General features: G+C 35.7%; 1 protein-coding gene across 4 annotated transcripts in view; it reads left to right on the forward strand.

The window, feature by feature from the left end:
- LOC101895210 (frequenin-1) overlaps positions 1-22,391 on the forward strand; it is a 107,189-nt gene that overhangs the window by 66,265 nt on the left and 18,533 nt on the right. For all 4 annotated transcript variants that reach the window (XM_005186011.4, XM_059121461.1, XM_005186010.4 and 1 more), the window contains 3 exons: positions 13,501-13,525; positions 13,642-13,690; positions 17,022-17,111. In XM_005186011.4, coding sequence (XP_005186068.1) covers positions 13,501-13,525; positions 13,642-13,690; positions 17,022-17,111 — 164 coding nt within the window. The remainder of the gene's footprint in view (positions 1-13,500; positions 13,526-13,641; positions 13,691-17,021; positions 17,112-22,391) is intronic.

Consider the following 22,391-nt stretch of genomic DNA (forward strand, 5'->3'; position numbering starts at 1 on the left):
TGGAACTCTTAAATTAGTTATTAAGGTCTCTGTTGGAATCTAGAATTGAGATATGGAGGTGATTTTGGAAATTCGTCCTAAATTTGCACAAAAAGTACTAAATGGTACCAGATTTGGTATTGGGTGCAGGGATAGGTAGAGGTAGATATTGAGGTCTCTATTTTTATCTGGAATTGAGATATGGAGGTTGTTTTGGAAATATGTGCTATAATCGTACGAAAGGTTCTAAAATTTGGTATTGGGTGAAGAAATAGAGCTGAAATCCTGAAATATGATATAGATGTCAATGTGGGTGTCTTTGGTGTAAATATGGAGGTGGTATTGGAAATCCGTCCTACATATGTACATAAAGTATTAAATGGTACTATATTTGGTATTGGCTGAAGGAAAAGAGATGGAATCCCAAAATGCATTGGCCTCTTTGGTTAAGATATCGAGGTGGTTTTGCAAATGTGTACTTTAATGGTTAGAAAAGTAGTTCTTTTGTAACTCCTCGAAATATTCACAATAGACCCTACAGGATGAGATAAAAAAACTGCAACAACGCCAAACGCCATAATTTTTACATTTATTTTAATTTTATTGAATGAATGCAAAAAATATCGGAAGTAGCATCAAATTTTAGAAAAAGTTTAGATTTGTTCGAATTCGTCACCTTTGGCACGAATTATGGCCTTCAAACGCCCAATTAAACTGTCACAAGCTGTCCGAATTTTTCTCGGCGGTATTTTGGCCCATTCCCGGCGAAGCGCTTGCTTGAGGTGATCGCCACTTTGGTAGCTTTTAGTGACAACCTTGCTTTCCTCCGGAGATTTTGGTGGCCGGAGATTTTGGTGGTGTAACCATTCTTGGGTTGTGCGTGCTGAGTGCTATGGTGCTGAAGACTTTTTGGTTTAACAAATTTTTATGCCCTCCACCATTCTATGGAGGGTATATTAACTTTGCCAGTCCGTTCGTAACTCCTTGTAACTGTCGGAAGTAGCATCAAATTTTAGAATAAGTTTGGATTTATTCGATTTGGTCACCTTTGGCACGAATTATGGCCTTCAAACGGCCAATGAAAACGTCACACGCTGCCCGAATGTTGCTCTGCGGTAGTTTGGCCCATTCCCGGCGAAGCGCTTGCTTGAGGCGATCGACACTTTGGTATTTTTAGTGCCAACCTTGCTTTCCAAAATACTGCAGACACAACAGTCCAACGAATTGGTATCCGGAGATTTTGGAGGCCATTGTGCGCTGGAAATGAAGCGAGGAACCTCATTTTGTAACCATTCTTGTGTGGCGCGTGCTGAGTGCGTTGGTGCTGATTCCTATTGGAATGTCCAAGGTCTGCGGCCAAAGTGTTTGCGTGCCCAAGGCTTTAATACACCCTCCAGAATATTTTCGCGATTACTACGAGGGGAGAGCGACCATCGGCTGTTATGGCGGACAATGAATGTTTTCTCATCGGAGAAAACCAAATTCGGCAGTTCACCACTTTCGGCCAAGCGAAGCAACTCTTTAACTCTTTTGAGTCTATTTTCTTTCTGTTGCGGTGTAAGTTCTTGCACTTTTTGAATTTCAATGGCTTTACCCCGAGCTCATTTTTCAATATTTGCCGAATGGAATATTGTGATATGTTCAGCTCACGAGCCACTTTTCGGCCATTGCGACGCGGGTTTCGATCAAGTCGCTTCTTTACTTTTCGAACCATTTCTGCTGATGTTGCTGTTTCCTTCCGTCCACTTCCTTAACGTCGGGCTACGCTACCAGTATCACGGTAACGAGCGATGGTACGAGACACAAAATACTAATTCACATTTAAATGCTGGAGTGCTCTAACGATAGCCACTCGTGATTTTCCAGCCAAATATAAAGAAAACATACTATCACGCTTGAATTCCATCACGAATATTATTTTTTCTTGGAAAATTCTCACCAAAATGTAAACAATATAAAGGGCTGTCATTGGAATAATTTTAACAGCTGTCGGACGAGTGGCTTAGAAATTACAGCAGTCTGAAGTTGGTTGCAGTTTTTTCATCTCACCCTGTACGATACCCTACACCACTATGCTTCTTTAGTAGAGCTCCCGTAAAAGAAAAATTTATTAGAAGTAGATCATACCTTCTATCAACAATTGGCGTTAGAAAAGTTATAGTTTGGGCTCGGGGGGAACTAATATATGGGAGGCAGATGCAATTCTGAATCGACTTTCACTATATTTGACGGAGATATTTTAGTCTTTCATACCAATATATCATATTAAAAAAAAACTATATATCGGAGCCGAGTTCCACAAAATGAAAACCTACGTTCCGAAATTCACTCCATTTGGTCTGATATTAGCCATTATTTGCACTATAAACCTGAAATCGGATTAAGGATATAAATGTCCACATCTTAGCCTTTCAAGTTAAAATTTGGCAGAGGTATTTCCGAGCTCTATTAGATATCTGGTACGAAATATTATTGCTGTCGAATGCATATTACGAAATTCAGGTCATTTGGACTGATATTGGCCATTTGGTGTACAAATTACCCGAAATCGGTTGAAGATTTTTATGGGAGCTATATCCAATTCTGAACCGATCTTAATACAATTTGACAAAGGTATTTCCGAGCTCTATAAGATATCTGATACCAAATATCATTGTTGTGAAATGCATAATACGAATGTGAGGGACTTAAACTCCAAATCGGATGATACATATATATGGGAGCTATAACTATATCTGAACCGATTTTCACCAAACTTGATGTACTTGCTTCTAGACTGAACTAGGACGGATGTGCCAAAATGCAGGTCATTTGGACTGATATTGGTCATTTGGCGCACAATAAACTCGAAATCGATTGAAGATATGTGGGAGCTACATACAAATCTGAACCGATATCGCTCCGCGTTTTATTATAGGTCCCATATTCGGTGACAACCAATTTAATATATTTTAAAGGTTTTGCGCATATTTTCAAACGATATTTGAGGTTCCTATAGAGCTCAATAACTCTGTACAAAAAATCTACCGATACTTTTCTGTATAGATCCCAAATAGCAGTCAGACCCGCTTAAGCTTTTTTGAAGATTTTCATCTATTTTTCCAACAGAGTTGACTATAATTTTCCATCTGGGGTTCACATTCAATTCTTTTAATTGCTCTGATAATTTTTGTTACCACATATTGTTTGTGGTACCACGTTTTCATTTACTTAGGCCTCTCCTACCCTCTTTATCACCTCTTTGTTTCGCACATCCTGAATAAATTTGCATTAGACCATGTGCATATACACCACAAGCCGGAACATAAATCTATGAATATCAATGTAATCACTGTAATACTTGTTGTTGTTGCTGCTGTTGTTGTCATGTCGGCCATGATGGTAATGATGACAACAAGGGTGCCATTGCAACGATAGTTTGCTTCGTATTACTCCCCCTCCAATATGTCCAATGTCGGAGCACAAAATGTACAACAACACAATTTGTGGCCATTCCGTAACAGAGTGATAGACTCCGACAGGTAGTAGCAGTAGTAGGCAAATGAAACAAAACCAATATCATCGGAGGCTCATTCTCATCTATCAGTTGTCCACCAATTTGTTGCGTTTTACATTCTATTGTCATGGGGACGAACAGAGACGAGCTCCTGCCAATGATTTGTTCGTTCCCTGGTGTGTCATTGATTTTTATTTAAAACTAGCAGTTATCCATAGTTTGTTAGTCAGTCAGCCAGCCAGTCACAGGTGGGCATGTTAGTCACTAGAGCCAGTGGTGTGTTTGTTGGTGAATGACATGGAAAGTAAAGAAAATTGAAAATAAATATTCACAGAGCATGGTTGTAAGGACATATGTTTGTACAGACATGTATGATGTTGAATCCACCAGCACCAGTGGTACGTGTCAACAGATGGGCATAAAGAACACTAATTTGGGTAAAGCCTCTTTGGCATAGACAGGTAACATGGATGGGCATTTATGTGTGTGTGTGACATCTCCGACATATTTAATTACAAACGTTTTGGGTGTGTGCGTGTGTGTGTGACATCAAACTGTTAAAAGTTTTTACATGTTTTACAATTTTAATATTTTTTTTGGCTTTTTTTCAACTAACCTGGCGACTGACACAAATAATACCTCTCTTCGGGGCATACATATAACCCACTTGGTTATGGCCTCCAGCTATCTACCCTTACATATTTTCCATGTGTCCTCCTCTGTGGCATTGTGTTTATACATGTGTGTGTGTGTCTCCCTTACACATTAGTCTCACACACATCCTTCCACAAGGAAAATTACGTTATACTTAAGTGACATTATTATCCTGTGGAAATCTGTAGACATGAACTGCATCGCTGATATGATAAGCTGGCACGGTCGGCATACAATATCGGTTTAATACCCGGCGGGAAACTCTGCCGTATAGGTTGCTGAAAAGAAATCATGAATGAATTAATAATTTTAAATATTTAATTGGAAAATACATGGATGTATGTATCGTGTCTGATGCACGGGAAGTGATAAAAATAATGGGTAATTTTTAAGCTCAATATGCTAAAGAAATATGTATTCATGTTTTTGTGTAGGTGTGTGTGTGTTGATTTTAAATATTTAAATTTTGGAATTTCACTTAAAAATGGTTTTCGCCAGACTTATACATGATATCAGGAAGCGGAGTAGTAATTACTTCATATGATGGTATGTACTCATCTTCAATAATTTGAAGGTTCCAGTCTAAAAAAAAACAAGTAAGCAAAGGCTACAGTCGAGCGGGGACGACCGTTGAATACCCTACAACACTATAATAAATGATACATTTTATATAGGCGAGATACTCGAAAGAATTCCACAAGATATTGTGACAAATAATATAAGAAAAATATCAGGTTTCGTTCTCTAATGTTCGAATAATAGCAACTTAAACTAATTTGTTCATTTCCAATTTATTGGTAAATGGTCTTCCTAGATCTGGAGCCAATATTTCCCAAAGACCTATTATCTCTCAGAAGTGGGAAAAAATTAACATTTATTATTGGTTTTTGACTGAAACGCATCTATATGATATACAGACATTTGACCATATTCTTCAACGAAATCAGCGTTAATGAATATTCAGAAGTGCGTCTTTCCTGTATTTGTGAATTCTCCAAAAAGCCACTGGAATGGACATTTTCGTATTTTGTCTACAAAAGTTGGCAAACTCCTTCACACATTGAGTATTTTTGGATGGCCATTCAAAACTGCTTGGCTTTTGCACTGTCCGGTAACCCCCATTCAAATGTGCGTGAGGACCGGGCGATAATTACGACCTGCTGACAATTTTGCAGTTTTTGGTCCATTTCAACCCCTAAATATATGGCGATCATCTCCAAAAAGAGTAGACTTCTATTCTGACTCTCATCTTATCCCCATGCAAAATTTCGTAAGGATCGGTCCATAAATGCGATCTGTATATGATATCCTGATATCCTAACTACTTAGTTTTGTTGGCTGTAGAAATATTACCAAATGAAAATATGCCAAAAATATGACAAAATGGAAAAAATATGAGAAAATTTTAAAAAATCAATATTTTCATCTTTAGAGAGATATTTTTATGCGATTTTTTAGACGTTTTTTGTTTCCTGCCAAGAGGCCATTCTGAATTGATGAGAACTGTCGAAATCAATTCAGCCGTTCTCGACATATATGAGATCTTTCAAGCATATTTTCTTTGATAGACATATATATCGCACATATATTGCTATATATCCGATTTGTTGGATCTTAACATCAATGTAAAGGTCAGAAGTATCCTTGTCATGGCTTTGTGATTTCGCAGGGATTTAAAATTTTTGCGGTTTAATGAAAAATTTTGAATTTTTTCAACAAAAAAGATATGGTCTATTTTACGCACTAAATATTATCCGATGACCACCCAAATTGGTAGGCTTCTTCCCCGCCCTAAACTCTAGCTACATGCGAAATTCCGCGTCGATTGGTCTAGAATTGCGACCTGTATAGCTACTGCAAAATCCGACACTTTTTCAGTATTTGGTCCATTTCAACCCCTAAATATTATGCGATCATCTTCAAAAGAAATAGGGTTCTATTCTGACCTTAACCCCACCGCCATTCTAAATTTCGTGAAGATCGGGCCATAATTGCGACCTGTAGAGTGATTACAAATTAACATGGACAGACGGACAGACGGACGGACGGACATACATAGCTTGATCGACTCAGCTCGGCGAGCTAGGAAGATCCATATAAACTTTCCTATATGGGAAACCAATATTTCGAGGTGTTACATAAATTCTGACCCAATCAAACTTATAATACCCCCAACACATAGTGTTGTAGGGTATAAAAAAGCAAAAATATTTGCAGGCCAAGAATTGCAGTAAGTTCAACTTAAAACTGAAACAAGTAAGCAAAGGCTACAGTCGAGCGGGGCCGACCGTTGAATACCCTACAACACTATAAAAACCATACAGTTTATATAGGCGAAATACTCGACAGAATTCCACAAGATATTGTGACAAATAATAAAAGAAAACCATCAGGTTTCGTTCTCTAGTTTTCGAATAATAGCAACTTAAACTAATTTGCTCATTTCCAATTTATTGGCAGATGTTGCACGTAAATGGTCTTCCTAGATCTGGAACCAATATTTCCCAAAGACCTATAATCTCTCAGAAGTGGTAAAAGATTAACATTTATTATTGGTTTTTGACTGAAACGCATCTATATGAGATACAGCCATTTGACTATATTCTTCAACTAAATCAGCGTTAACGAAATAGTCAGAAGTGCGTCTTTCCTCTATTTGTGAATTCTCCAAGAAGTCACTGTAATGGACATTTTCGTATTTTGTCTACAAAAGTTGGCAAACTATTTCACACATTGAATATTTTTGGATAGCCATCCAAAACTGCTTGGCTTTTGCAATGCCCGGTAACCCCCATTCATTCGATAATTACGACCTGCTGACAATTTTGCAGTTTTTTGGTCCATTTGAACCCCTAAATATATGGCGATCATCTCCAAAAAGAGTAGGCTTCTATTCTGACCCTCATCTTATCCCCATGCAAAATTTCGTAAGGATCGGGCCATAAATGCGATCTGTATATGATATCCTGATATCTCAACTACTTAGTTTTGTTAGCTGTAGAAATATTACCAAATGTTTAATTCAAAATGAAAATATGCCAAAAATATGACAAAATTGAAAAAATATGAGAAAATTTTACAAAATCAATATTTTCATCTTTAGAGAGATATTTTTATGCGATTTTTTTAGACGTTGTTTCTTTCCTGCCAAGAGGCCATTCTGAATTAATGAGAACTGTCGAAATCAGTTCAGCCGTTCTCGACATATAAGAGATCTTTCAAGCATATCTTCTTTGATAGGCATATATATCGCACATATTTTGCTATATATCTGATTTGTTGGATCTTAACATCAATGTAAAGATCAGAAATAACCCTGTCATGGCTTTGTGATTTCTCCGGGATTTAAAATATTGGCGGTTTAATGAAAAATTTCGAATTTTTTCAATACAAAAGATATGGTCTATTTTACCCGCTAAATATAATCCGATGACCACCCAAATTGGTAAGCTTCTTCCCCGCCCTAAACTCTAGCTACATGCGAAATTCCGCGTCGATTGGTCTATAATTGCGACCTGTATAGCAACTGCAAAATCCGAAATTTTTTCAGTATTTGGTCCATTTTAACCCCTAAATATTTGGCGATCATCTCCAAAAGAAATAGGGTTCTATTCTGACATTAACCCCACCTACATTTTAAATTTCGTAAAGATCGGGCCATAATTGCGACCTGTAGAGTGATTACAAATTAACATGGACAGACGGACAGACGGACAGACGGACAGACGGACGGACGGACATACATAGCTAGATCGACTCAGCTCGGCGAGCTAGGAAGATCCATATATACTTTCCTATATGGGAAACCAATATTTCGAGGTGTTACATAAATTCTGGCCCAATCAAACTTATAATACCCCCAACACATAGTGTTGTAGGGTATAATTAAAAATCGATTGTAATTTAGATATTCTGGCTGCCTAAAAATTGATATACTTCTTTACTCAGCTATATATTCCAGATTTTTAAGAGTATTTCGAGACCGGTGATGTTAACGTAAAGGCGTGGTTCTTTAATTTTATTGCCAGGTCTATAGCAGTCTCATAAAGATTTATTTCCCAATTAAGACCAACAAACATTAATCGATGAACAAAGTTTGGAAGAAATCAGATACTCACTTCATAAGAATCAGATACACACTCCATCAGATAGTGAGACATGCACAGACGTCGCCAGGAGGGGCACTGGGGCCAGTCTCCTTCGAAATGTTTTTTCTGACATTTTTAGACCCTACACCACATGGGAAGGCTATTATGTCTTTGTGAATTTGTTTGTAACATGGAGAAGGAAGCGAGATAGACCCTTAGTTACTTTTGAGGATCTTCTCCTTCACTTTCTGAGTCGATTTATGCATGTCAGTCCGTCTATCTATATATTTTTGTGAAAAAAAATCAGATCACATTTATTATCCGAATGAGATGAAATTTTATTTTAAATTTTTATTATTTATATCTATTAAAATTGGCGAGAATAGGAAAATCGGAAATTTAGATATATTTCGAGTCACTTGTGCACGAAGTGACCAATATCAGTACAAAAGTCCTAAATTTTGGTACATCCAATCGACTTCAGTCTAGAAGCAAGTACATCACATTTGGTGAAAAACGGCTCAGATATAGCTTAGCTCCCATATATGTATATCCGATGGGGTATACATGTATATCCGATGGGGTATTTAATTCCCTCATATTCGTAATATGCATTCAACAACAATGAAATTTGGTACCAGATGCCTTATTGAGCTCGGAAATAAATTTGTCGAATTTTATCGAGAAAGGGTACGTTTTTGATATAGCACCCATATACAGGGTGAGATAAAAAACTGCAACAAAGTCAAACGACAACATTTTTACATTTTATTTAAAATTGTATTGAATGAAAGCAAAAAATTTCGGAAATAGCATCAAATTTTAGATTAAGTTTAGATTTGTCCGAGTTGGTCACCTTTGGCAAGAATTATGGCCTTCAAACGGCCAATGAAACCGTCACACGCTACCCGAATGTTGCTCTGCGGAATTTTGGCTAATTCCCGGCAAAGCGCTTGTGTTGAGGTGATAGACACTTTGGACATTGTGCACTGGAAATGAAGCGAAGAACCTCATTTTATAACCATTCTTGAGTGGCGCGTGCTGAGTGCGATGGTGCTGAGTCCTGCGGCCAAAATGTTATAATGCAATAAGCTGTCACTGGAATCATTTTAACATCTGTCGAACGAGTGGCTTAGAAATGACAGCAGTCTGAATTTGGTTGCAGTCTTTCCATCTCACCCTGTATATGAAGACGTGGACCTGCATATGCAATTTTTGTCATTGTATCAATCGTATCGATCCCGAACTTCAAATACGAAATTTGAAACAACTTTGTTGAACAACTCCGCTAAAATCATCCGTTATAGGGGGGCTATCCGAAGACCTGAACCTGCATACGCGAATTTTTGGCACTAGCTGTAGCACATACTACGAAATTTGAAACAATTCCGGTAAAAAATCATCAAAAATCATTTAAAATCATCAAAATGTCGAATATCGGGAGGTATCTTTATGTGGAAGCCTTACGCAAACGTGGGCTGATATGACCAATTTACGAACTAAACTTGCCTACTGCCTAAATACACGCATGTGCAAAATTTTAGCCTTCTATCTCAATTCTTTCGAAAGAAACTGCATGATTACAACAAACAGACGGGTATCGCTACCATACTCATAAGGAGGAGTAATAAACTAATTGACAAAGTTTATGTACCCTCTATAGAATGGTGGAGGGTATAAAATGGGAAAATTGTTTTTAATTTTTTTAGCCTTAACCTTTTTACTCTTTTTTAAGAGTGCTCGATTTTGCCTTTCTCCGAACTCGATCAATGTTCCATAGAAATAGTTCGATTTTTATACAAAACCTACGATTAGAGTTGTGCCAATATAGTTCGATCGAACATCCTAGGTCTAGTTCCGTGGACCCCGTTCGTTTGTATGAAAACACTGCGTATGAGTGATATGATATATATAACATTTATGAAATCACTCATAAGTTTGGGAACTGGGGTACTGAACTATAAACTAGATTGACGCAACTCTACCTACAATCCTTGGTTAAGGGATACAGGAAAATAATTTTTTAAACCGTTTTACAAATTCTTAGCTTGGCCCAATCATAATTCTTATAAAAATTGGTGTCAATCGGACCATTGAATCGGATTTAAATACCCGATTCCGTTTTTTCACTAAATGCGTAATATGTGCCCAAATTTGACCCATTTTAGCACACTTGTCAGAATAAGTTTAGTTTTATTATTTGGTTCCTCTTTTAATCAGCTCGTCATTTGGGTAAAACAAGTTTTTGTCATAGGAGTTATTTTAACATAACTCTTGGAGAAAATAAGCAAGTGAACTGATGAGGATTAGTGCCTTTTTCCGAAACCTAGGATGTACCAAAATACAGGTCATTTAGATATATATGGGCCATTTGGTGCACAATTAACCCGAAATCGATTGAAGATATATATGGGAGCTATATGAAAATTTGAAACGATTATCACCAATTCCAATAGGGTTCATCCTTGGGCCAAACAAATATTGTTGGAAAAATTTCATCTCCATCGGATAATAAATGCGACCTGTATTTTGTTCACAAGAACACATGAACAGACGGACGGACGGATATACGGATACGTGCATAAATTGGCTCAGAAAGTGATTCTATGAGGATCCTCAAGAGCAACTATGGGTCTATCTCGTTACCTGCTACATGTTATAAACAAATGCACAAAGACATAATACCCTTACTACTACATGGTGTAGGGTATAAAAATCGGAATATGACGGCTCAAACATAGTGTAAATAACTTCAGATATTGGAGTTGACTTTTAATACTAAAACATTTTCTTGGAAGATATATTTCCATACTTTTTCTTCTCATTTCGATTTTTTCCAGAAAAACAAAATATTAATTTGCTCAAAATAGCTTTTTTGGGAATTTCTATATAAAGTTCCACAATTACCGCTCAGCATGTCACATTTAATTTTCATTTCGTATTTCATTTCACCATGTTAACATTTATTGTTGCATTTAAGAATAAATTTGTTATTTAGCAACCAGCAAATGTGAGCTTATGAACGTATTACACTGCATTTCACAAAATCTGCATTTAAATTCCCTTCTAGTTTTCATTTCAAACGTGTTGATGTATGTACGTACACACACACACACAGACACACAATTTCACATTTGTCATTGCATGAATATAAATAAGACGATTAGGGTGAATTTTCCCCAGTTGACTTGGAATTACAATGGAAAGAAATGAAATAAAAATTTAATTTAATAACTGACATAAATTCGTATTAAAAAAAGAATGAAAAAAAACAACTTTCAGTCATTTCATTTACAAATTTAAAACAATACAAATGCGGTTGTATTTTGAATATTTCTGCAATTTTTCACATCTTCACATCCCACCTAATATTTTACGCAGTCAGGCAGGCAGGCAGGGTGCATTATTTGCCATGCAATATATATTCACTTTATAAGCTGCTGCTGCTGCTGTTGATGCTCAGCAAAAAGGGATACCAGAGTGAGTGAACAATGTGAGCGCACTGCAATCACCGCCAACCACATACATATCTTGGAGTGTACATTTATTTTAGTCAAGTGGCAGCAGCAGCAGTAGTAGCGGTTTGCATCCTCTCCTCATCACGCCGTCAGTTGCCTTGATAAGACTTATTTTGCTATTCATTTGAAAATTCTTCTCCATTGTTTTCTATTTACTCACCAACAACCGGGGAGTGTTTATCTGTATTAGTGGGCCAATGTGACAATGATGGTGATGGGTGGCGTTGATGTGGATGACGGCAGGAGTGCAAGTGTATTTTTGCATATGCAAGTGAGCGGTGGGGAGGTGGGTGGATGGTGGTGTTACCACTAGTGACTGGCATTGTTCGGTGGGATTGCAATGCAATTGATGCCACTATCACCACCACTACCACCATTAAGTCTGTTGCTGTCGTTATCCTAGATTTCAGCAACAGTCCTCAATTGTTGGCTGCTGTTTATTTGTCTGCTGTTGATGGCTTTGCTCGTTTCAGTTTGTTTTTTTTTTTTTTGTTTTTCTATTTCAAAATTTGTTTTTTTATGGCATTTTGTTTATCTCTTCATGGTTAAAAGCTTTTTTCTCTCTCCTTTATTTGTTTATTTTCTTGTTTTTGAGTTATGGCATTTTTTTGCGTGGCAATAGCAAAAAAATATTAATCATATCTGGAAGGTTTTTGTTTTCGGTTTTTTTTTCAGTTATAAATTTCCAATAAATCATTGAATGTTTTTTCGTTGTGTTTCTAATTGGGTTTTGTTGACAAATGCAGAAAAACAAATATTGGAGTTCTAAATAAAAGATGAGTTTAAAGAATAGATTTAAACAAGTTCGGAAGTATCAAAAATATACAGGGTGAGATGAAAAACGCCATATTTTTACATTTTTTATAAATGTTATTAAATGAAAGCAAAAATGTCGGAAATAGCATCAAATTTTAGAATATGTTTAAATTTGTTCGAATTGGTCACCTATGGCACGAATTATGACCTTCAAACGGCCAATGAAACCGTCACATATTGCCCTAATGTTGCTCTGCGGTATTTTGGTCCACTCCCGTGAAGCGCTTGCTTGAGGTGATCGACACTTTGATATTTTTTAGTGCCAACCTTGCTTTCCAAAATACTCCATACACAATAGTCCAATAGATTGGTATTAGGAGATTTTTGTGGCCATTGTGCGCTGGAAATGAAGCGAGGAACCTCATTTTTTAACCATTTTTGGGTGGCGCGTGCTGAGTCCTGTTGGAATGTCCTAGGTCTGCGGCCAAAATAATAAACAAATTGCGCATTCTTTGAGTACTAACATGTACTGGTGGAAGGAATTTACAATTTTAAGGTGGACTGTTCGCTGAGAAATTGGCAATCACTTGCTAGTATTATTATAATTCAATTTTTCTAATTTTGCGGTGGATACAATAAGTAGACATGTAAATATAACCATAAATCATGTTTGAACTATGCTTTTTTTTACGAAATTTTTAATTTTCAATTGAGGATACATCAGAAGGAACCGTTACAGCCCATTTTCGATTTTGTTTTAAGTTTGGCAATTGTATTGCAATGTCCCAAGTTTATACTACATTAGATACCTCTTCAAAGATACCGACAGGCGAAAAAATATTTGTTGAATATTTTATATATTTTGCTGAACAAAAGATAAATAAACTCCGAATTTTCGAATTTATGTGCATTTATCATGATGTTATTATTCCTTCATATTAATATAAATTTAAAAACATATTTTAATGCATATTTCTCACACTTTCTTTTTTTTTATTTATTTTTACAGTCACAGAAAAAGAGATCCGACAATGGTAAGTCATTGTTGTTTGAAATACTTTTCTAATTTTATATATCTATTTATTTATTTTTTTATCTGACTTCCTATACATCCAAATCGCAAAACTTAATATATTACCTTCCCACATAGGCATAAAGGCTTCCTGAAAGACTGTCCAAATGGTTTACTTACAGAACAAGTAAGTGAAAGAGTTTATATAAAACGAATAGTGGCGCACAGCGTGATATAAAAAATTATAATAGTGCGACAAAAGCGTTAAATAATCAGAAAATAATAATAAAAAATAATCTTTCGTCATAATTTATTTCCATCTTAGGAAAAATATTTTGGATTGAATAAAACTGATGTAATTGGTAAACAGAAATGACAACCTCCCTCACAATGGGTTACAGTTTTGGATATTCAAAGTTTTGGATATTCATAAATGCGAAATTAATATCCGATTTCATTCAGACTTGGCGCATCACAATATTTCAATTAACACAAGTTCTGCTATAAAGATGAAAGAGATCGAACCATTCCTTCTGGTACCTCCAAGTATCAGCTATTTTGAATAATTATAAATCTTATATAATGTGATGTAGGATTCTGATTGTCTTCAAATCTCTGGTCTGGTGTGAAGATGGAATATATCGGTCCACTCCCTCTGGTACCTATGCCACAAAGGGTCAATGTTTTGAATAATCAAAACCATTATAAAATCCGAAATATGCCTTCAGTCCTCTTCATATTTCACACATCCCATTATTTCTACCAACACAAGATCTGCTGTGAAGACGCGGCATATCGGTCCACTCCTTCAGGTACCTTCCCACAAAGGGTCACAATTTTGAATATCCATGAAGTTCATAAAACGCAAAATTAACATTCGATTCCATTTAGACTTGTTACATGTCAGTATCAACAGATCTCAATATCAACACCATCAACACAGGATCTGTTATAAAGATGGTAGAGATCGAAGCATTTCTTCTGGTACCTCCCCCACATAGGGTTAGACATAGGATTTTGAAAAACAAAACGCTCAACGAAAGCGAAGTAAACATCAAACTCTCTTCAAATTTCACACATGCAAACATTTTAGCTCACACAAGATCTGTTGTGCAGATGATATATATATGCGAACCCCTCCTGGCTCCTCACCCACAAAAGGGTCACAATTTTCAATGCTTTTATCTGTCATAATTTGCGAAACAAGTCAGTGATTCTTTACAATTTGCTATATCTAAATATTTCTCTCAACCAGAAACCTGAGAAAATGTTCGATTTTCTTGTAATTTTGCTCAATGTCAATATTTGTATCTGTATTAGATGCAGCATGAAAATTGAATTCTTCGGTCGACTATATCCAAAAACTCACACACATTCCATTTTCTAAAAATTATCACATATTTCGTTGTCATATTTCATTTAGGTCTAATGCGAAATGGACAATTTTGGTCCATTCCTTGGGAACATACTCCATAAAGGGTCAGAAGTTTGAATAATCATAACAGAAGTCAAAATATATTTACATAATCGAACATTGGTTGAGGCTATACATCTGCCAGCAAATCCGACTGATACTTTTTAATTTTTTTTTTTCATAATTTTTATCGAAGTTATATCATTCACTATACAGCATTGTTATTTGGTTTATAGAAAATCGATTCAGAGTTGGATATATTTCCTAAATTGTGACTACTCTAGAGCCATAATACACATTCCACTAAAGTTCATAGTTGTTGTTTTCTACTTCACATAAATTCCTAATATTTTCTTTTTACGTTTACGTTACTTTAGTTACGGTAGCTCTACTAAATACGCATAGTGGTGTGGGGTATCACATAGTCGGCCCTCCCGACTTTAGACCTTTCCTTACTGGTTTAGACATAAAGCCTTTAACAGCTCTTCTATAGTCTGACCATCTTTAAATATTTTTATATAGACAGAAGGTACTTTCAAGCTAATACACTTTAAAGCTCTTTTTCGGACAAGAGACCCCTAAAAGCTTCTCTGCAGTCAGAAGACCTTGAAAGTCAAAGATAGAAATTTTTAAAGTTTATCTCATGAATTGGTCTTAGTTTATGTAAATTTTTTCTACACACAATTGAAACATACGTCTCCTTGCAATAAAGCAAAGGAAAGAAAATAAAAAAAAAAAAAAAAACAAAAAATAAACAATGTCGAATAAGGCGTTTCAATATCACAAATAGTTTTCCTGTTTCCAATTTCCTCAAAATACATTCTTTTACAACTATCACGCTGTGCAAAATAAGTTTTACGAAACTACCAATATCTACACTGAACATTGAACTTTATTTTATTATATGAAACAATATTAATAAAAAAACTTTTTGTATTTTCCTTTTTTTACTGTTCTACTTTATTCTTCTCCTACGTTTTTTTGGTCTCTTTGCCAAAATAAAATAAAATAAAATTTTACAACAAAATGAAAAAATTTACACATGGCGGTGGATGATGATGTGGAATAAATCCTATTCTCAACAACTGATGACTGGAACTAAATACAACAACAACAATAATAATAATGATAAAACTTCCTCCACGCAATGGTTGTGTTAAATAAAAAAAATCCACAAAACTTTTTTTCGTTCCTTAAATTTTTAAATAATTTTTTGTTGCTTCCGTTTCCTGCCATGATATATTCATAACTGTATTTGTCATTACTTATGCATGTGCGTTTGGTTGGTGTTTGTTTGTATATTTACATTATGTTCAACACAATACAACAACAATAATAACAACCACACCAACAAAATCCTGCAAAAAAAATACCATTTTCAACAACAACAATAATAACAATATTTGCGACATGTTTGATTAAATGAAATGTTGCCACTCGGTTTGGTTGTAAAAATAAATGTGTGTGTGCGGCTGGTTGGTCGTCCGTCCATTCGTCTTGTTTGTTTATGTGTGTGTGTGTGTGTGGTAAATGGCATATGTGTTTACTTCAACTACCATTGTGGTTGCTGCTCATTTCTGTGGCAATTTTGCTGCTTTTATTCTCCTCCTGCTGCCGCCGCTGTTGTTGTTGTTGTTATGGACGGCAACAACGATGATGGTGCCACTTTGATGATGATGATTATGGTTGGCACTGCTGATGTTTTGAAACGTTCGGTAATGTAACTCATGACGCCATTGCCTGTCATTTTGGGGCGCCACTAAATGCTATGCGTGTATTTGTGGTCTTAACACCAAACCAAACCAACAAAAAAAAAAAAAAAAAAAAAAAAACCCATACACACATAACCAACACCAAAAATAACAATAACAACTCTAATAATATTACACACACTTCCACACTAAAATATATGAAATTGGTTCGTCCTTATTTCTTTTTTTCGGATTATTGTTTGATTTAAATTTTGCGTGTGTTCATTCATCTTTCGTCGTTTTTTTCTTTTTGGCCATATTTCCTTTGTTTGTTTTCTTACCCCTTTCTTTGATGTTTGTTTTCTTTACCATAATTCATAAAAATTTCCTGTTATACAACTGACGCCTTTAAGGGTTTTATCAAAATCTACAAACAATTCTTCCCCCAAGGAGATCCCAGTAAATTCGCCTCTTTAGTGTTTCGAGTGTTCGATGAGAATAATGTAAGTATGCATTTTAGATTTGGTTTTAAATATGAAATGCTATTTATTATTTCTCATACATTATTCATATGCATGGAGTTTAAGATATCATTTTTCTTCAGGAGTATTTTTTTCCTGAAATTTTAACTTGGCATTATATGTTTTTATTTTTTCCTAATCATAGGTAGATATATAAATCTCTTGGTTCTAAGAAAAATTTTTATATTTTTTATCTTTTTATTTTAACCAAAGTAGTAAGTATTTATTCTAGAATTTATCGAAATATATTGGGAGATACTGAGAAATAAGTTTTAATTTTGAGAATGTAAAAAACGGTTTAATTTATAGTAATGGAATTCGGATCAGTTACAATTTAAACCGCAAATGCTAGTGAAATTGCTAAAAGAGTATAGTTAATGTCTTTGGGTCATTCACAAAAGTGAAGCTAGATAATTTTTTGCAATGTGTAAGGAGTTTCAAGAATAAAATTTGAAACATTTCGTTGAAAAATGTGGCTAAGATCATGAGACCTAGTGTGAACATCAGATATCAAATTTAAACCACTTCCGTTGAAAAATGAGACGGAATAAAACCGTATACCTGAAGATGTGGTCATATGGGGGTTATGGGGAAACGTGGACTTAAAAAGCTAATGTTTCACCAGCCGAATACCTGGAGATGTGGTCAAATGGGGGTTATGGGGAAACGTGGACTTATAAAGCCAATGTTTCATCAGCGAAGACATAGCCCATTACAAACTGTAAACATCACATTGAAACAAATTCACTAAAAAAATGTGCCTTTAATCTTTAAAATGCGGAATATCAGGAGGTACGGTTTTGTGAGGGCTATACGAAAGCATGGTTACAACAGACACTAAATTTGACGGAGGCATTTATACATCTTGTACCAACAACTATAGCTATATAATATGGCTTGAAGAAGGCGTGAATAAAAACATATATATCGGAGCTGTAACTATACCGATTTTCATAAAATCTGTTGAATTTGCTTTCAGACTTAATTTGGTTGAGTGGATCTATGACCATGTATGAACCAGTCTTGAAAAAATTTGGCAGAGATTTTTTAAACTGTATCTGATATCTAGTACTAAATAAAAGTTCGATATTAACCATTTGCAGCACAATAAATTTGAAATTGGGTACATCGAAATCAGAATTGATATCCACAAAATTCAAATACAAAATTTGAAATAATTCCGGTAAATAATGTCGCCAAAATAATCAAAATACCGAATATCGGGGGGTATCGTTATATGGGGGCTATACGAAAACGTGGACCTACATGGCCCATTTCCAATACATAATGGCCCTGCAGACATAATACACATTTGAGAAAATTTTTATCAACTTACTTAATTTCGTTCGGAAGCTAGAGTGATTTCGGGCGGACAGACGGATAGACGAACAGTCGGATAGACGGACGGACATTGCTAAATCGACATAGAATTTTATGCTGATCAAAAATATATATACTTTGTAAAATTTCGAGGTGTTACAAACTTAATATACCATCCATACTATGGTGGAGGGTATAAAAACTGCAACAAAGTCAAACGCCATAATTGTTACATATATTTTTTTAGTTTTAACAAAATTTTCAAATTTCACGGTTTCATAAATTATTCAAAATTTTCATTTTTTTAAAGATTAATGAGAAAATACAGGATGAGAAAAAAGTCAAAGGCCATAATTTTAAATTTTTTTAATTTAATTGAATGACAATGTCGGAGATAGCATCAAATTTTAGAATAATTTTAGATTTGTTCGAATTGGTCACCTTTGGCACGAATTATGGCCTTCAAACGGCCAATGAAACCACCACACGCTGCCCGAATGTTGCTCTGCGATATTTAAGCCCATTTCGAAGCGAAGATTGAGGTGATCCAAAATACTCCACACAATATTGTGGCCATTTTGTGTTGGAAATGAAGGGAGGAAACTCATTTTGTAACCATTCTTGGAGGGCGCGTGTTGAGTTCGTTGGTGCTGAGTCCTGTTGAAATATTCAAGGTCTCCGGCCAAAATGTTTGGGTTCCCAAGGCTTTAATACACCCTCCAGAATATTTTCGCGATAATATTCGGCATTTATTTTAATGCCGCGGTCGATTAATACGAGTGGAGAGCGACCATTGGCTGTTATGGCGGCCCACACCATCACCATGGCCGGCGCTTGAGCTTCTGCTGACCAACCGAAGGTGCACATTTTCAGTTGTCCTATTTGACAAGTAAACACGATTAGTTTGTTTGTTTACAAACTGCTGGACAACGAATGTTTTCTCATCGGGGATCGGAGAAAACCAAATTCGGCAATTCATCACTTTCGGCCAAGCGAAGAAACTCTTCAGCTCTTTCGAGTATATTTTCTTTCTGTTGTAGTGTAAGTTCTTGCACTTTTTTGAATTTCAATGGCATTACCCAGAGCTCATTTTTCAATATTTGCCGAATGGAATTGTGCGATATGTTTAGCTCACGAGCCATTTTTCGGCCACTGTGTCGCGGGTTTCGATCAAGTCACTTCTTTACTTTTCGAACCATTTCTGCTGATGTTGTTTTCTTCCGTCCACTTCCTTGACGTCGGGCTGCTGTCGGACGAGTGGCTTAGAAATGACAGTAGTCTGCAATTGATTGCAGTTTTTTCATCTCACCCTGTATATTTGATTTCTAGGATATCAGCATCAATGTAACGGTCAGAAATGACCTTTTCGCGTAGTTGTAAATTTTCTAATTTTCGTAATTTTTTACATAAAAATTAAATTCAATTTTACACGCTAAGTATTTTTTAATGACCATCCAAATTGGTAGGCTTCTGCACAGCCCTAAATACTAGGCCCATGCAAAATTTCTAGTGATATATAGTTTTTGGTCCATACCAACCCCTAAATATTTTGAGGTTAATTTAACACGAACAGGCGAACAGATGGACGGACGAACACACGTGGCCCGATCGACTCAGTTTGTCGAGATAGAAAGATCGATACACAACATCTTATGCCTTGGACCAATATTTCAACACTTTTGGCCCAATAAAACTTATAATAGTCCAACATATAGGCCTTCTATATTCGATTGGTTTTTAAATGTGGCCTGTAGAGGGACTGTAAAATCAAGTATTTTTTATCCTTTTAAACCTCTAAATATACAATTTCTATAGTTGCATTTTTCAATATTTTGTTTTTTTTTTTTTTACATTTTGCAAGTTATACTCTGCTAGTGTACAAATTCAGAGCTGTGCAGGATATTTTAAATCGGCATTTTTGATTTCTATATATTTTCCTTATTTTCTTGCACCTAATTTCTCATACTTCTGCTTCTCCCCTTCGCAATGAAAGAAGTTCAACTTATTTACATAGAGTTCCCTAAGTTCGCCTTTAGCTTCATCTTTCTTTTTCGTTTTTCGTTTTGCTTTTATTTTTTCTTTTTTTTTTGTTTGCTTTAATTTATGTAACATATATTCCACATTTTCTTGCTTTGTTTCCTGTTATTTAGTTTTCCCTGTGGCGCTTCCTTGATTTATGATTTAATTTCACTTGAAATTCACCAACTAATTACACAGTTTTAACATTGTTGTTGTAGTCGCTCACAAGACTATACCAAATATGTTGGACGTGTGCGGGGTAAAAGTGTAATGATTTGCAGCTTTGTTTTGCGTTGCTTTGGGGAGGAGATTACTTGCAAATATGCCATAAAGGAAAGTAGAGGAATATATAAATAAAACGCAATGAAATTTAATGTTGAAGAAAATGGAAAAGTTCCTTTTGGAAAGTAAGAAATTTAATGATTTTGTGGAGAAGTTTTCTTAAGAATTTCACATAGATTCTATTGTTATCCAGGGGTCTAGATTTTCGAAAAAATTCTTGTGAACAAAATGCAGGTCGCATTAATTATCCGATTGAGAAGTGAGGTGAGAAGTGGTTCAAATTTATATATTGCTCTCATATATATCTTCAACCGATTTCGGGTTAATTGTGCACCAAATTGCCAAGATCAGTCCAAATTACCTGAATTTTGGCAGATCCGGCCGAATTCATTCTAGAAGCAAGTACATTAAGTTCAGATTTATGTTTAGCTCCCACAAACTCAAACGCCACAATTTTTACAATTTTTTTAAACTTAAATGAAAGCAAATAATGTCGGAAATAACATCAAATTTTAGAACAAGATTAGATTTGTTCGAATTGTTCACCTTCGGCACGAATTATGGCCTTCAAATGACCAATGAAACCGTCAGATGTGCCCGAATGTTGCTCTGCGGTATTTTGGACCATTCCCGGTGAGGTGATCGAGACTTTGGTATATTTTAGTGCCAACCTTGCTTTCCACAATACTCCAGACACAATAGTCCAAAGGATTGGTATCCGGAGATTTTGGTGGCCATTTGGCGCTGGAAATGAAGTGATGAATCTCATTTTGTAACCATTCGTGTTTCGATCAAGTCGCTTCTTTACTTTTCGAACCATTTCTGCTGATGTTGTCCACTTCCCTGACGTCGGGCTACGCTACCAGCATCACGGTAACGAGCGATGGTTCGAGACACAAAAGATTTATTTTCATTTAAAAGCTGGAGTGCTTTAACGATAGCCAAATTTGGTTTTCAAGCCAAGTATAAATAAATCACACTATCACGCTGGAATTCCATCACGAATAACTTTTTTTCTGGACAATACTCACCAAAATGTTTTTGTACGCTTGTAAACAATATAATGAGCTGTCACTGGAATAATTTTAACAGCTGTCGGAGGAGTGGCTTAGAAATGACAGCAGTCTGAAGTTGGTTGCAGTTTTGTATCTCACCCTGTATGTTTATCCGATTGGGTGTTAAAGTCTCTCACTCCAAAGCAATAATCTTTGGTACCAGGTATTAAATGCAGCCCAGAAATAACTCTGCGAAATTTTTTTAAGATCGGTTCAGATTTGGTTATAGCTCCCATATATATCTATAACTGATTTCGGGTTAACTGTGCACCAAATGTCCAATATCGGCCCAAATGACCTGAATTTTGGCACATCCAACCGAGTTCGATCTACAAGTAAGTGCATCAAGTTTGGAAAAAATCGGTTCTGATATAGCTATAACTCTCATTTATATATTTCATCCGATTTGGTCTTTAAGTTCCTCACATTCGTAATGTGCATTCGACAACAATGATATTTGATGTCAGATATCAGATACAGCCCAGAAATACCTCTGCCAAATTTGATCAAAATCGGTTCAGATTCGGATATAGCTTCATAAATATCTTCAACCGATTTCGGGTTAATTGTGCACAAAATGGCAAAT

The sequence above is a fragment of the Musca domestica genome, unplaced genomic scaffold (genome assembly GCF_030504385.1).
Source record: "Musca domestica strain aabys unplaced genomic scaffold, Musca_domestica.polishedcontigs.V.1.1 2, whole genome shotgun sequence".
NCBI classification, from domain to species: domain Eukaryota; kingdom Metazoa; phylum Arthropoda; class Insecta; order Diptera; family Muscidae; genus Musca; species Musca domestica.